Source organism: Suillus plorans (genome assembly GCF_016647745.1).
Source record: "Suillus plorans strain S12 chromosome Unknown HD556scaffold_57, whole genome shotgun sequence".
NCBI lineage: Eukaryota > Fungi > Basidiomycota > Agaricomycetes > Boletales > Suillaceae > Suillus > Suillus plorans.
The window spans coordinates 133,947-149,346 of record NW_024537441.1 but is presented as its reverse complement, the minus strand read 5'-3'; the positions used below and the strand labels follow the sequence as shown (position 1 = coordinate 149,346).

At 47.0% G+C, this 15,400-nt stretch overlaps 6 protein-coding genes across 6 annotated transcripts; 2 read left to right on the top strand and 4 right to left on the bottom strand.

Annotated features, from left to right (window-relative positions):
• Positions 1-236: 236 nt before the first annotated feature.
• Positions 237-1,267, bottom strand: HD556DRAFT_769847 (uncharacterized protein). The gene is made up of 2 exons (XM_041311574.1): positions 1,146-1,267; positions 237-1,090 (listed from the first exon to the last, which is right to left on the bottom strand). Exons 1-2 carry the CDS (start codon positions 1,231-1,233, stop codon positions 627-629), a joined length of 552 nt encoding a protein of 183 aa, XP_041156656.1. The 5' UTR covers positions 1,234-1,267; the 3' UTR covers positions 237-626.
• Positions 1,268-3,082: 1,815 nt separating this feature from the next.
• On the top strand, positions 3,083-4,412 carry HD556DRAFT_1296659 (uncharacterized protein; the record flags this gene model as incomplete). Its single annotated transcript, XM_041299435.1, has 1 exon — positions 3,083-4,412. A coding segment is annotated over exon 1 (1,287 nt), but the record flags the coding sequence as incomplete, so codon positions are not given.
• Positions 4,413-5,029: 617 nt separating this feature from the next.
• On the bottom strand, positions 5,030-6,005 carry HD556DRAFT_769637 (uncharacterized protein). The gene is made up of 5 exons (XM_041311573.1): positions 5,860-6,005; positions 5,648-5,775; positions 5,486-5,563; positions 5,246-5,408; positions 5,030-5,178 (listed from the first exon to the last, which is right to left on the bottom strand). Exons 2-5 carry the CDS (start codon positions 5,764-5,766, stop codon positions 5,140-5,142), a joined length of 399 nt encoding a protein of 132 aa, XP_041156654.1. The 5' UTR covers positions 5,767-5,775; positions 5,860-6,005; the 3' UTR covers positions 5,030-5,139.
• Positions 6,006-7,472: 1,467 nt separating this feature from the next.
• Positions 7,473-8,334, bottom strand: HD556DRAFT_1446831 (uncharacterized protein; the record flags this gene model as incomplete). The annotated part of the gene is made up of 2 exons (XM_041307161.1): positions 7,473-8,191; positions 8,247-8,334. 2 exons carry the CDS (start codon positions 8,332-8,334, stop codon positions 7,473-7,475), a joined length of 807 nt encoding a protein of 268 aa, XP_041156653.1.
• Positions 8,335-9,782: 1,448 nt separating this feature from the next.
• On the top strand, positions 9,783-11,067 carry HD556DRAFT_1446830 (uncharacterized protein; the record flags this gene model as incomplete). The annotated part of the gene is made up of 5 exons (XM_041307160.1): positions 9,783-9,841; positions 9,911-10,233; positions 10,291-10,458; positions 10,515-10,731; positions 11,001-11,067. 5 exons carry the CDS (start codon positions 9,783-9,785, stop codon positions 11,065-11,067), a joined length of 834 nt encoding a protein of 277 aa, XP_041156652.1.
• Positions 11,068-13,661: 2,594 nt separating this feature from the next.
• HD556DRAFT_769537 (uncharacterized protein) lies at positions 13,662-14,488 on the bottom strand. Its single transcript, XM_041311572.1, has 4 exons — positions 14,389-14,488; positions 14,168-14,329; positions 13,910-14,111; positions 13,662-13,813 (listed from the first exon to the last, which is right to left on the bottom strand). The coding sequence occupies exons 1-4, from the start codon at positions 14,441-14,443 to the stop codon at positions 13,729-13,731; spliced, it is 504 nt and encodes a 167-aa protein (XP_041156651.1). The 5' UTR covers positions 14,444-14,488; the 3' UTR covers positions 13,662-13,728.
• Positions 14,489-15,400: the final 912 nt, after the last annotated feature.

Below are 15,400 nucleotides of genomic sequence, written 5' to 3'. Positions count from 1 at the left end.
ATCGATCAGTACCAAAGTGTTATACGTCCTTCGCACACATGAAATAAACATGTTTCTTGGCCTTCTTTGTGCGGAAGAGTATGAAACTGGGAAAGTGACGTCGTCTAGGAGTTCTTGTGTAGGCAGCGGTGCCATTTGACATCTGGTCCTTTTTATACGAAGATAAAGGAACAGATGTTCATTTGCTTTTACGGAAAGCAAGGCAGGCGCTGTACAAAAGCTCAACCAACATATACGTTCGTGACGCTCATCATATCGGCATCATAAAAACAGAGGCATGCAGCCAATACATAGAGCAATGCACATCGTCTCTAAACTACTACAGCTATGATATAAACATAAAAAGAGAGGACCCTGTATTGTCAGGTAAATATATGCACCGGATGTGGCAGTAAGTACTTAGTATGCTGACCTCAGTCTTGGTTCACAAGACTGAGGGGAAACAATATCGTACTTGGAAGTTTATTGGAACAGGTTGAGAGGTAGAATGACGTGGGCGGGGGTATCAAGAATGATTGTGGATATAAAATAGATATATAGCACGGATGGATCGTGATGCTGATCACGTTTTATCATCTTTCAGCCCTGGAGTCACCAACCCTCTTCGTCCGGTTACTCCCCACGATTCACATTTTAACATCCTCGTCGCCATCGCTCTCATCGCCATTGCCATTGGCAGTGTTGGCAGGGTTAGAAGTGTTGGAAGTGTCGCTGGGGTGACTAGTGTCGTCGCCAGGGACCCGGACGCTCAAGTACTCAGCGTCGCTACTGGCAGAATTGCTGGAGTGACTGGAGTGACTAGTGTCGTTAGAATTACTAGAAGTGCTGGAAGGAGTGTTGGAAGAAGTGTTGGAAGGATTGCTGGTGTGACTATTGTCGGGGGCCCGAGTGTTCAAGTAGTCAATGTCGCTATTGGGAGGGCCGCTGGGCATGCTGGGCTGACTGACATCGTTGGAGGCCCGAGTGTCCAAGTAGTCAATGTTGCTATTTGGAGGGCCGCTAGGCACGCTAGGTTGACTAACATCGTTAGGGAACCTAGTGTCCAAATCACCAATAAGGTTAGAGCCAAGCCCCTCACGCTTAGCCAAAGCTGTATTGCATATCAATTCCACGCCCATCAACAAGAGTGATGCATATGTCCTCACAAGAAAGTTTCATCCCTGATGGTGTGGGATATGCTGCTGCAATAGCGATAAAGGAAAGGAGTGTGTTGAAGACAAATGAGAACTGCATGACTGTAATCGGGAGGAATGGTCATCAGATGTCAGAAACTCGCGAAGTTCTTATACCTTTGACCACATACGGACGTATCGTAAGGGCCCAAATCAAGTATTGGGACGATAATGTGGTTCCGAATAGTCAGAAGTTCTTCTATGCTATCATTTCGGTTCGGTCTCCAGCGGCTGGTATGAACTTCAAGTTCCTTCTCTTGCTGTAACAGTTGCTTCGACTAGGTCCTAACGGGGCGATACAATAGCCTGATCGGATACCATGACGGCGAACCAGTAGACTGCAGCGGTATGAAGGTTTGTCACGCCTCATCATGAGCTCGTGAGGCGTCTCTGGTACTGTGTTATAAAGTTGGGTGAGGTCACAGATAGGCGTGGTACGAACTGAGTCAAGTTCTGAAACTTCCAGACGCTCTTGTTGAAGATAGTACTCGATGAAAAGGCCCCATATCAGAATCTGTCATACGCTCTCGTAATGTTCGAACTGGAAGGTGAGCGGCACTTATTAGTAGCTTCGTTCACAAATAACGTTAGCGGTGCTTTATACGAGGCAAACATTGTCTCGGTGACCTTGTAGGCTTGTATTAGTATAGATCAATCAGTGCGGATGAATGCGAAGCCGGGAAAGTGACGCTGTACCGATATCATTGAATAAAACGCTAATACACATTGGCAACAAACCATTCTTGAGTGCACCTGGGCTCTATGCCTCCCGAATACAACAGGGCACAAACTTGAATGATATCCCTGATAGTGTAGAGTTGCAATAAGGTAAGCGGGAGACACCTTGATCAATATGGCACGTCATACCTGTGGCAGCTGCATACTGCAGGCTCATATCATTCTGCTCCGTTGAACTCCAGCCACATCTCTGTATATAGCAAAATGAGCGTGTGCTGCATTTTAGTTGATGAAAGCCGGTGTGACGAAGAGAAACCAACCAGACCAGTTATCAGACATGACGGTTTACTCAAACATCTAAGCTTCAGATTACAAACACCTGGCACCGTTGAGAGGACTGACTGCAAGTACTTTTGCATACATGATACATTGAGCAGGGTCGCGCAACTTGAAGGCATCGTCTTGTATATGACAGACTTGGACAAGAGTTTATTGATGATAAAACAAATGTAATAGCGAGCGGACACACCAGCAGCCATCCATCTATGCAACGACTGAACCCAGGCCTACAAAGACATTCCAACACTCAACTAGCAAGTTGGCAACACAAATTCTGAGGAGACGATTTCATCGACAGTGAGCTGATTTAGCGCGTTTTCGAATTGCGAACACGACGTCTGCCTTGTTGTTCGCTGCTGATATGATCGGCAAATGGGTGTCCGTCGAATCTTGCACGGTAGCCACTAAGTCACTGCACTGGCGTTTTTCAGCTCTATTCAAGTTGTCGTCACCTACTGCAGCTATGATCTCTTTCATTTATCCAGGGCAGAATTGAGCGACATGGTTCAAAAACTTTAAACTGGATCAGTCATGACATACAGCCACATTGAACGTTTATTGATATTTATTATTGTTTATTACTGGCAGTTGATTTCTTGCAATGGTTCGTATACCCCTAAACGTAGGCGCTCGGCTCGAAGTGTCGACTCGATAGTATTTGGATTCAGTTCTAGTATTTGCCCGCGAACAGCCAGTGTTAATCAGGGCCAGGCCTGCCTGTCCAATTCATGCCGGCCACGATAAAAGAAGCATTTAAGATGCTACGCATCATGCGTAGACGACGCCCACCGGTCCACCTGAGTACTGAGTTCCAGCGGACAAGTTTCTCTTGCCACAGGGGGTATGATCATTTTATGTAATAATCAGGCATAGGGGCTCGCGATTTAAACCATTTGCCACCGAGGCTCTTCCATCGATAACCACATCAGCGAAAATGGACTCGGACACCTCATCAGTTTCCTCGAACTCAGAGCCAGAGCATGAGCTCTCCGTCCTCAAGCGCATCGGAGAACATATCGATTCTTTTTCCAGCTCTGATGTAGCGTATAAAGTGCAAAGAGAGACTAAGCTCACACGTGCGCTCGACAATCTTGCCTGCAGTCCATTCGTATCCTTCAAGAGTCGGGCAGGGACAGCCACATTTAAGCTGCTCGTCAAGGGAGAAGACGCGGGGACGTGGATGAACCCTGACGTCGGCGTATTACAAAAGCACGCCACCCCTTCGCCGTTCGGCAGGGGAGCAGAGACTGTCTTGGACCCAACTTACAGGAACGGAACAGAGCTCAAAGCGGACGAGCTCGCTTTCAGTTTACGGGGGGATAAGAAATCACAATATGAACAGTTTGTGAGCAAAGTCGAGGATGAACTTCAGACCAGCATGTTTGTCGGGAGAAACGTTTCCCTCAAGTTATACAAGCTCGCCATATACGGCGAAGGAGGCCATTTCGACTGGCATCGTGACTCGACGCATAGCGATGCTCACCATGGAACGGTGCTCGTCGCACTTAACATGGAATGGGAGGGGGGAGAGCTTATGTTGAGGCATCAAGGCGTTGAGACAATTGTCAACATGCATCCAACAAAGCATTCGAGAAAGTCCGGCGAAGAGCTCCAGCCAGTCGTTGTCGCATTCTACACAGACACAGAGCACAAAGTCATGCCCGTGACCAAGGGCACACGTCTGGTGCTCCAGTATGACGTCGAAGTCGTCGAGCAATCATCTCGATATTGGGTTAAACCACCTAGTTACACTCCCATGCAACAGGCTTTTCTTCGTCACCAGCACATTGCATCCCACATCAACACTTATCCTAACTTGGACCAGAAGTTGGTGCAGGCTGTCGTTGATGAAATCAGAGAATTGCATGACGGAGGCACTACTGTCGTCGCTTTCCCGCTCACTCATCTCTACCGCAAGGCAAGCGTGAAGAAGAAATACCTCAAGGGAACCGACTCAGCACTTTTCGATGCTCTCGAGAATCATTTCAATGTTGTCCTCCATCCTGTTCTTATCCGCGCTGTCGAAGATGGTGATGATTGCGACTGTCTGGAAGAGTTCTTTGCACACAAGTATCAATCGTCTGAGGAGAATGAAGAGCCTTCTCGTGCTAAGAGGCAGTGGGGCAGAGTGTTTGAGAACGCTTCGTTCTATCTTCCACGGGTTTCTGCAATTCTGCAGCTTTCGTTGCCACACGGGGCACACCTTGGTAATGAGGCACAGATCGGTGGCGAGGCAAGGTATTACGGCGCTGGCATGTTTGTGGAACCAAAGAGCGAAGAGTAATGGTGTTCAGGGGATCCAGTTTCGGTATAAAGAGAAATCCGTGTTCAAATCAGGACTGTCCGAAAAGGAGAAGTGTACTAGTACTAGCAGTAGGAGAAATTCACAGTGAATGATGACTCGATGATCATCAGCGGTCCACGAATCGTTTTCATGGTTTAACCTAGGATACTGTCGTTTTGAAAGCAACTGTTCAAAATACATAGTATACCTTGACATCAACACGGCGTATCCATCTAGTATATCTGAGTCCTTGGCCAGGCGCGCGAGAATGCAGAGATCGACCTTGGTTTCGCAGTGCATCATTTGAGAGCAGGTGCTTGAGCTGATGGTTGGATCAATGAATGGTCCAAGGGAAGTGAATTCGCGCAATTGAAGGCCTACCTTACCCATCCAACGATGGCGTGATTGCGTGGTCCGGTGCGAACTACGAGATCCGTATTTGGGCATGCGCAAAGGTGGGGATAGTCGTTCCTGCGGGAAAATAGGCTGTCAGGCTCGTGCGAGGTTCTGTATTGCGAGAACTGGTTCAAAATGCAGGAATTTACGATATTTAGAGTTGTATAAGTAGTGTCCGAGGTCATGCTAAGCTTAGGATCGTTGGTAGGGTATCACGTTCCTAATTCAAACTGAAGACTCGTGGACGTCAGGAGTGTGAGCACGAACGTCTTAATGAAGACTTGGTATCGAATTTCGTGAGATGATAATCTAGTGGTGCATTTGTGAGTTTGGAGTTCTCGTTAGGAAGTCAGTAATATAACGGGGCAGGACAGACCTTGAGACCAGATGCGCACATGAACAACTCTTCAGAGCTCTGTGAATGGTACAGCCCGCCATAGTAGCCCACAGTCATGGTCGTGGTATTTGTAGTTAGTTTGTTGATAGGGAAGCTGCACGGCCTGATGAGATTCATCTCGCAGCCGCCAAAGATGTTGTGACTGCGAATGTGGGTAATGGGTAGACGGGAGTAGTTCCGGGTGAGTGACACAATCTCGGAAGGGGGGAGGAAACACACCAGCCTGAGTGTGGTAGCGTAGAATGTGAAGGATGGACGAGAATATTTGGGATGAGGGTCGAGCTCGAGGAGAAACAACTGTATGTGTATATAAAGCTAGTCAGTATAGTTGAAATGGTAATGCGAAGAGCGCAATTAATGTTGAGGAGTGTTGGAACTGACCTGGATGCCAATGCGAAGGTGGAGACTCGACTTGATTCGACATGCTCGCGTTGAAGGAAATTCTCGGCAATGTTCGCATTTGAATCCCAAAACATACCGTTGCACACCGGGGAACTCATCGACACCCACTGCTAATCGTGTCAGCAATATTAATAACCAGTAAGGCAATGAGAACGAGAACCACGCGCGCCCTACCCAGACTGGCAACTTACCTGACAGTAGAGTTTGCTTCGCTATTGTAGGAACAACATGAGAACACTCGGAGTCGCAGCCTGCCGCTTGAGCTTAAATTTCCAATTTGGCCCTCGTGCTCGATGCACGACTCGGAAAGCCGGGTGCCGAGACGTAGCCCGTCGGAGTTTCTCGGCACCACACAGTGTTAAATAAAGATGCTTAATACTTATCTTGCTTTGCGCCGTACAAGAGTCATAATACGGCTATAAGCAAGCACACATCAACGTACATTTACGCTGATGTACCATTCGTTTTCCTTCCTCTGAACTGATGGTCCATTATATTCACTCCGCACCTCCAACCACTGCGCACAGATTTCAACCGATGGGCCTGCTATCCAGTTCTTGTTCTTTTGGGAACCTCGCAGAGTCTGCGGCTGTCTATCGATACAGCGATGTACCTTGCAGAAGACATGTCACATGTAGCGAAGAAAGAACGACTATGCTCATCCCCTTACCTGTGGTCTTCCAGGGTAGACTTGGTAGAACTTAGGTGTGTTCCTATACTATTCCCTATCACCCAAATGATCACATGCAATGTCCTCACTCCGGAGAGCCGCACTTGATGCGACACTGTCAGTACCATGGAAGGACCAGTAGAAATGAGTAACCCGGCTCGTGAAAAACTTGGCTAAATCACCGCAATTAGAAAAATACTCGCAAGTTCAATTGATCTAATCTTCATTTACTAACCTCCCATCGCAGTTTTCTTTTTATACTTACTTGCGCCATCCTGCCAGATGGCGCTTGGAGTAAGTATCCAAATCCAACGGCACCACATCAACCGCATATGTACAAAGGAAAGGATGCAAATGACGACATAGGGCCTATGACCCCGAAGGACTCACTCTGACGCAAAAGTTTAGTGAGTTGTACGAAGTCCCAAGCACTAGCAGCCGATCAAATTTGCATACCGATAATCTTCTGTAACTATCCTCCTTCATCTAGGAGAGACTATTTTGCAGGGTATGCTGGTGATGTTGTATTTGTTTTTCGCTGTCTCACTAACCATGTACTACTATATATCGATCAGTACCGAATTGCTATACGTCCTTTCGCTGTCTCAGTAACCTTGTACTACTACTTAGTATATTGATCAGTACCGAATTGCTATACGTCCGTGCGAGCTCGACGTGCTGCTGTACCCGCTCAACTACCATATGCGTGACGCTCATCATATTAACATACAACCAATGCAAAGAGTAATGCACGTCGTCTAACATCTGGACAGGCTAGACTATTTCAACCGCTATAAGCAGAAAAAAGGGGACCCCGTATTGTCGGGTAGGTATATACAGACGTGGTAGTAAGTATGCTCACTCAGTCTTAGTTTGAAAGACCGAGTGGAAATGGTATCGTACTGGGAGGTCTATTAGAACAGGTCGAGAGGTAGAATGAGGTGAGCAGAAACGGGTATTGTGGATATAATATATATATAGGACAGACGGATCGTGATGTCGACCACGTTGTATCATTCCTCGGGAGTCATGAGCCCTCTTTTGTCCTGAATGAGTCACTATTGGAACAGTAATAGAAAAAAAAGGCAGACAGTACCTCTCTTGGATACACGTTTACTCCTCGCGATTCACGATTTAATCTTCATCGCCATCGCTCTGATCGCCATTGCCATTGGAAGAGTTAGCAGTATTAGAAGTACTGCTGACGTTACTGACGTCGGGGGCCCGGACGCTCAAGTACTCAGCGTTGTCGTTGGCAGAATTGCTGTCATGACTAGTGGTATCGTCGGGGTTCCGAACGCTCAAGTACTTGGCGTCATCACTGGCAGAGTTGCTAGAATGACTAGTGTTATCGTCCGGGACCCGGACGCTCAAGTGCTTAGCGTCATCATTGGCAGAATTGCTGGAGTGACTATCATCGTCACCGGGAGCCCGAGTGTTTAAGTATTCAGCGTCGCTATTAGCAGAGTTGCTGGAGTGACTTTTGTCGTTAGAACTGGTGGAGGGAATGGTGGAAGGAGTGGTGGAAGGAGTGGTGGAAGGATTGCTGGAGTGACTATTGTCGGGGGCCCGAGTGTTCAAGTAGTTGACGTCACTATTGAGGGGTCCGCTGGGTCCGCTAGGTTGACTAAGGTCGTTGGGGGCCCGAGTATTCACGTAGTTGACGTCACTATTGAGGGGTCCGCTGGGTCCGCTAGGTTGACTGAGGTCGTTGGGGGCCCGAGTATTCACGTAGTTGACGTCACTATTGAGAGGTCCGCTGGGTACGCTAGGTTGACTAAGGTCGTTGGGGAACCTAGTGTCCAAATAACCAACGAGGTTAGAGCCAAGCCCCCCCGAACGCTTAGCCATAGCTGCATTGTATATCAGCTGCACACCCATCAACTAGAGTAACGTATAATTCCTCACAAGAAAGTTTCATCACCGATGGTGTGGGATATGCTGCTGCAATGGCGATAAAGGAAAGGAGCGTCTTGAAAACAAGTGAGAGCTGCATGACTGTGATCGAGAGGAATGATTACCAGATGTCAGAGAGTCGCGAAGTTTTTATACCTTCAATCACATACGGACGTGTCATAAGAGCCTAGATCGGAATATTGAGGCGGTAATCATGGTTCCGAGCAGTCAGAAGGCTTTCTTCTGCTATAATTTCGATTAGGTGTCCAATGGTTTGTATGAACTTCGAGTTCCTTCTCTTGCTGTAACAATTGCTTCAACTAGGTCCTAATTAGATATCATGACAGCGAACCAGCAAGTAGACTGCAGCGGCATGAAGGATTGTCGCGCCTCATCATGGGTTCGTAAGGCATCCCTAGCACTGCGTTATAAAGTTGAGTGAGGTCATGAATAGGCATAGCACGAACTTCAAGTTGCGGAACTTCCAGGTCTTGTTGAAGACGGTACTCGATGAAAAAGTTCAACGTTAGGATCTGTCATGCATTCTCGTAAGGTTCGAACTCGAAGGTGAGTAACTTCGTTTAGCTGAAGTTGCAAGAAGAAAAGATGAGTTCGCAAATCACGTTAGGGGTGCTCTATCATTACGATACGAAGATGCACATGCGTTAAAAGCGTTGGAGAAGGGCATGTTTCATAATCACTTTGACGAGTCTGCCAAGGATGTGTTTTGTGAGTACGGTTTCAGAACGTAACAAGTGACAGTATACGTTCCATGGTGCCCCGTGCCCATGGTAGTCATGAATGTGCCAACAACGCAGACTTGACGGAGTGATTCAGAGAAGGCACAATACTGGCTAATTGTGATCGAATCTGTTACATAGTCGTCAGCTGTCTCTGCGACTTTGACAATCAAAGATACAGAGAGACGAAGAAGTTCAGGTGCACTGCTGGCATGCGGTGATGTACAAGTTTCAAGATTCCTAGAAAATTGGTAGAACAGAAGTAAGACAGCGCCGTAACTTTCGCGTATTTTGGGTTCGATATAGACGAATGATATCGTCAAGTAGTATAGTATTCTGATAAATTAGTGGATGATTTTTCCGAGTCGTAGTAAGTAGGCGTCTTGAATTCGGATTCCAACGACACAGAGTTTTCACACTCCGACTGTGATTGAACCGAAACAGCGTAGACTAGCGCTTACTAATACTTGCATTCACTCTTGCCTAAATTCAGGGATTTTTTTGCTACCTACTAGAAGCAAGCCGTCTGGGTTGATCCCGTTTGTCGCACCGTGACAACTTGCTATGATGCATTTAATCTTTCTCCTTCAAGTTTGTCTATCGTCGGGAGGTCTCTAGCGCTCTTCACAGTACTCGACACGAACCGCTCAGTCTTGTGCAATGAATATACTCTGAAGCACGCGCATACTATCATGGACAACCAACAGTCTGCTTACCCTATGGGATCGCGTAGGATGCTTGGCACAACGCCCTATTCTATTGTATCACCTCAACGAAAGACCCCTTTCGCATCACTCACCCCGCCATCATGGCTACAAAATCCGAAGTCATCGATGATAGCAAGTCCATTGCTAGCTCGCCTCCATCGTACGACACAATTTCTAACATCCGAGTCAAATGAAGACAACCATCCATATTCTCCTTTCTATCAGTCAGGGAGAGACGTGCCACCGTTCTATCTCGCATTCGTGATCTTGTCTCCCCTACAGATGTCTCCCCTTCCTCCATTGAATCGATTGCCGATGCATGTGCTCATGATCTCACAGCTGCAGAGCTCTCCGACCTTCTGCAAACACCCAATATCGAGGGTCACACGGCGCTATATTGGGCAATTGTGAATCACCGGCAAGAGGTATTCTGGACGTTCAAGTTATTCATCTCCAAATTTTCGTCCAAATGTTCTTCCGACCTACGTCTTGCATGCATGCGAACTAGCAACCATGCATTATTCTGCAAACTGAATTTTCAGAATACTGATGGTGAGTCCTTAATGCCCATCCGAGAGCGTTTGCATTGATGTATGACGTATTGATTAGCCCAAGACGAGTCTTTAAGACAATTTCTTGGCTGTCCACAAGATGAGATTGAGGTGCATAATGTGGCAGAACTGGACGACAACCAGTTTGTTGTTTCCTTCCGTATCAGGATGTTCCAGAAACGTCTGTGCACTACACGAAGGTTGAATTATGATTTTGTTGCGCGAGGTATATCTTATCTTCCAGGCTGTTCCTTACGCTCATAATTATGCCATATGCTGCAGGACGTATATGGTCGTTCCGCTTTGAAATGGGGAATAAGGGGAAATGGATCGTTGGCTTTGGCCTCTCTTCGCCTAGTCTTCCAGTTTCTCTAGAATGTTATTCACTTCTGTTAGAAACTCGTACAACGAAAGGGGAATCTGGCCGTGAAACGCCGCCTAAAAGGGTGTTTGAGGGTGCGAGCAGGAAAGGTGAACTCGAAACACACATACCGATGGGGTAAGTTTAAATCTGCCTTGACACATCCGAAGCTGAGGTACTGATTTATCTATGATTCCTATGCGATCCTTTCCTCCCCCATTGGCTATGCAGATACATCGGCGATGTAGACGGCGAAAAGTCCGTTTGGAGCAATTGGAAGTTAGGCGATCAGTTGGTGTAAGTCCTTTGCTGCCTCAACTCGATCCTTGTCTTGGAATCGTGATTGTGGCGAGCGACATATTGCTACTGTTCTCCTTTGACGAATTCAACTGACTGTTTTGTCGTAGCAATCCCACAGATGTAGACGGCGGTAACATCCTACATGCAAAGCTAGAGGTGACACTCGAAAAATAGCTCGTTATGGCACTTATTGGCTCATGGAATGGCGACGATTGACCAGGATACATCATTTATGATGCATTTGGGACTACAGAGTGAATCTTTACATTCGCACGGTCAATAGCGTTGCTTTGTGACTATGCAATCGAAGTCTTATTTTTTGATCGTTACGAAGATTCTTTGTGTTACGAAATCTTGCCATCTTGAATTTCTAAGATTTGTATCTACCTGTACTTAGACATCTGCATCTACACATATCTACCTCATTGTTTTTTGGGTATGAAGTACCACCGTCCGTGCCTCTCTGATTGCACCATACATTTTTCAATGTAGGCCATTTCTGTCTCGATGAGATGAACGTCGCAAATGATACGCCATGCTACATCAAAAACTGTATTGTCAGTGTTGCATTCTATGAGCATAAGGCGATAGCACGGACTCACACGAGCGCAGGCACAAAAATGCCTCGACTGCTTATCCACAAAGACGCGAGAGGCCTGACCAGAACCGCTGTCAAGAGGATGGCATTCACGACGTGTGCAGTGGTGCCAAACCTAGCACGCTGGAACACCAGTCAGTGTAGATACTGTCACATCCGAGTCTGATAGTAGGTCGAAGAGATGAGCAGTCAATTCCGCTCCTACTGAGTCCAATTGTTAGGATGGTCAAAGGACTATCCGGATGAAAGGAGCCCTGATAGCCCGAGGGATAGTTTGATGCGGTCGAACGGACTCTCCCGCGGCAACCGCCACCAGTTCAACACCGCCGAAAGAGTAAAAGGCGTTGATGAAAGTCTGGCTGAAAATTTGAAAGCCACCGATGAAAGCTTGACCATTCTGAGAATTCGACAGCCCCTTCCTGTACTGCTGACGAACACTATGCATTGCTTACGGGTCTAGGATGACATTTTACTCCGCCCCAGTCGTAGATGAGCCTGGCAAAGATGAAAGCTATGATCGAAGGACCTTAACCTTAACGAGAGCAGACTAGTACTCAGACTGTCCTGTTGTAGTCCAACGTTAGCACACATACTCAACGATTACGCACCGTAAGCTCGAACGTGAATCAGTTGAAGTAAGAAAACGGGGACAATGATGACGAACGTCCATTCCCAGGCTTGGACTTACGGTGCCCAAACCCGATTAAACGTCCTATCAGCAATTTTCTCCGTGTATCGGGGACACAATATTAATAATGTGACAAACTGACTCACCTGTAGGATGATCGTAGCCTATTCGACATATGTCACCATCGGCTGAGTACTTCGCTACTCGCTTCTTCCCATTTTCTTCCCGTTCTCGCGGTTATCCGATATCTAGTGCCTCGTTGGCCTTAGTCGATAGCCATTCCATACAGTCTCATAAGAATAAGCAGACTGTTCAAGTTGATGTCCATGATAGTATCAAACGCACGTGCTTTAGAGTGCATTCATTACACAGGACTGAGTGGTCGGTGCCGGGTGCTGTGAGGAGCGCTAGAGGCTTCTCCACGGAAGACAAACTTGAGAAGAGATGTGGAATGCACCGCAGTAAGTTGAACGCGTCATTGAGCGGCAAAGAACCTAGAAGATCAACACAGCAGACGGCCTGCTTCCAGTTCAGCTTGTCGGCGGTGGTAGTTGTTGATATAATTACTGCAACTCGGGCCGACACCATCCCGGAGTACTTCTGAGCATGGGCAGTCAAAAATCGTGATGCCAGCTGTAGCCGGCTCAAGCGAACTAACGTTCGGCGCTCATCATTGGGTTACGCGATAGAACAGCATGAGAAAAGCAAAAAGTAATTCTGTGGTTTGGGTGAAAGAGTTATATTTGGCTAAGCAGCTGGGCAACTTGGCGCTGACTAAGCAGCTCACCATATACCGCGGAACTGTTATAAGGTTAAGCCGCGGTGCTCTACGAGCTGTCTTGTGGAGAAGTGTACGAGATAAGGGAAATAAGTATAGTCGCGTTGATTCTTGCGCTTGCGTCTGGATGGCGTGATGCTGATTTGATATGATATCCCCCCTCCCCTCGTCACTCAGTTTTCGCCTCGGGCCCAGGGTTCATCGTCTTAACCGCTGTAGGTGCGGCATGACGTATTTTGGATGGCTGCTCGCATGCAAACACTTTCCTAGTCGGTGTTTACTAGCCGTGATGCCTGCTGGACAATGTTAAATGTATTAATCCATGAAATTTTTTTGCACATTTATCCTCGCACCATAGGCAGGGCCCGCGAGCTATTATAAATCTCGTGACACTCACTGGTATTCCGTTGAACCGCAGGTGATTTCGTTCACACAGAACCAAAAGATCAAATAGAACAGGGATACAATGTTCCGGTCACAATCAAGTATGTAGGACGACAACCAGTAAGACAAGACATGGAGCAACACAAAATACCGAATGAAGCTAGCGGTACAGCAAAACACAACCTGTATGAAATGTTCAGTCTGTGAGTGTGTTATGAACGTGCAGATGTACGTACTGGAATTCAAATGCGCTAAGGCGAACCTGTCATAACGGGCGGAGGATTTTCGAGTGCGATCTTCAGCGTTGCATGTAGGGTGTCATCGCAGGCCAGATCATTGGGATTGCTACAACAACACAGTCAGTTGAAATCGTCAGAGGAGAAGAGGGGCAATATATGTTGCTCGCAGCAATCACCATTACAAGATAAGGTTGAGGAAGCAAAAGACTTACTCGTATATTACCCACTGATCGCTCAACTCCGAGTCCCAATAGACGGTAGGCTTGACTTTTCCATCTACATTGCCCATCTTTCTGCATAGCCAACAGGGAAACAAAAAATAGTCGCATACAAATCATAAATTCGTCAGTACCTCAACTTTGAATGTGTCAAGGCAGATTTAAACTTACCCCTTCGCCGCTCGCATTTCCATGGATTTTGTATCCTCGTGTACCTTTCTGGGTGTTTCACGGCCAGGTTCCCCTGTCTTTGTATGAGTTTCTAGCCGGAGTGAAGAACGTGCATAAGCTGAAAGACTGGGCAAAGAGAGACCACAGCTAGCGACCCATTTCTCCTTAGGCCCCACATTAAAGGAGAATCGCCATATACGTCCTGCAGGGCATGATTGTATGAGCGTAAGGAACAACCCGAAAGACATTAACCTATACCACGTGCAACAAACTCATAATTTAATTCTTGAGTAGTGCGCAGGCGTTTCTGGAACTTCTCGATGATGAAGGAAGCAACGAACTGGTAGTTGTCTCCCCCATCATCCACCGTAACCTTATCTGGTTGACAGCCCAGAGACAGTCTTAAAGACTCGTTCTTGGCTGATGAGTTGTCATACATCAATGCAAACGCTCTCGGGTGGGTATTAAGAGGAACTTACCATTGGTATTTTGCAACTTCAGGTCTGAGAATAATGCATGGTTGCTAGTTCGCATGCATGCAAGACGTAGGTCGGAAGAGCATTCGGGCGAAAATTTGAATCGGTCAATGAATTTAACAAATGGCGCGTGATTCACAATAGCCCAATATAGCGCCGTGTGACCCTCGAAATTACGCGTTTGCAGGAGGTTGGAGAGCTCTGCAGTTGTGATATCCCATTCAACGGGGGAAGGACCGGTGTTACCAGCTGTAACAAAGACAAGTGTACGAATTTTGGTTAGAGCAGTGGCACGCCTCTGCTTGGCGGATAGAAAGGAAAATATGGATGGTTGTCTGCATTTAAATTTCGGGGTAGACATTGGAACAGGAACTGAAATCCTACCGAAGGCAATAGAGGTAGTATTTTGCGTTAGGTGCTACTACACTACATGCGCTAGGTAGTATAAGTACATGCAAAGTATATGAACACCTCGAGGCCCAGGCAAGACCCTCCCTAGACTGGCCCCTACCCGCCCACCTTCTGAAAATGCGCGTCTGAAGCGCCACACGGCGCCCTGGCAGCAATTAAGCTTCGACACAACCCGGTACCCTGGCTAGTATCATAGAAAAGTAGCTATGCATACCTGCGATGCTTCTGTGTATGCATACAAACCTTGGCCTGCCTAAGGTTTCCTGGTATGCATACGACCCTTGGCATGTTTTTTATGTATATGTCGATATCTTGAACATACTGTTTGATCTTGGATTCTTCTTCTCCGCGCTTAAATGCCTGCCCCTTTGTGCTCTCCCTTCCTGTCACAGCCACAATTTCCTTTGATATTTTCACCGCAGCTCGATCTACATGTTGCTTTCCCGTAGAGTACGTAGTACTTACAAATAACCGATAAAGTTGTGTTAGCTTGCGCTTGCGTCCGGATCGCGTCATGCTGATTTGATATGATACAAGCCCTACTCCTTCCGTCGACACCTTCACTTCCCTCTCTGGGAGAAACACAATGCTAAAGACGTCAATT

Excerpts from the sequence above, each read along its gene's own strand:
- HD556DRAFT_769637 (XM_041311573.1), bottom strand. The coding sequence starts at position 5,766 with ATGAGTTCCCCGGTGTGCAACGGTATGTTTTGGGATTCAAATGCGAAC. Across the intron at positions 5,564-5,647 it reads ACCTTCGCATTGGCATCCAG|TTGTTTCTCCTCGAGCTCGA; the intron begins GTCAGTTCCAAC and ends ATACACATACAG. Across the intron at positions 5,409-5,485 it reads ACGCTACCACACTCAGGCTG|TCACAACATCTTTGGCGGCT; the intron begins GTGTGTTTCCTC and ends CCACATTCGCAG.
- HD556DRAFT_769537 (XM_041311572.1), bottom strand. The coding sequence starts at position 14,443 with ATGCGAACTAGCAACCATGCATTATTCTCAGACCTGAAGTTGCAAAAT. Across the intron at positions 14,330-14,388 it reads GAAGTTGCAAAATACCAATG|CCAAGAACGAGTCTTTAAGA; the intron begins GTAAGTTCCTCT and ends ACAACTCATCAG. Across the intron at positions 13,814-13,909 it reads GAAATGCGAGCGGCGAAGGG|AAAGATGGGCAATGTAGATG; the intron begins GTAAGTTTAAAT and ends TTGGCTATGCAG.
- HD556DRAFT_769847 (XM_041311574.1), bottom strand. The coding sequence starts at position 1,233 with ATGCAGTTCTCATTTGTCTTCAACACACTCCTTTCCTTTATCGCTATT. Across the intron at positions 1,091-1,145 it reads ATCAGGGATGAAACTTTCTT|CTTTGGCTAAGCGTGAGGGG; the intron begins GTGAGGACATAT and ends TATGCAATACAG.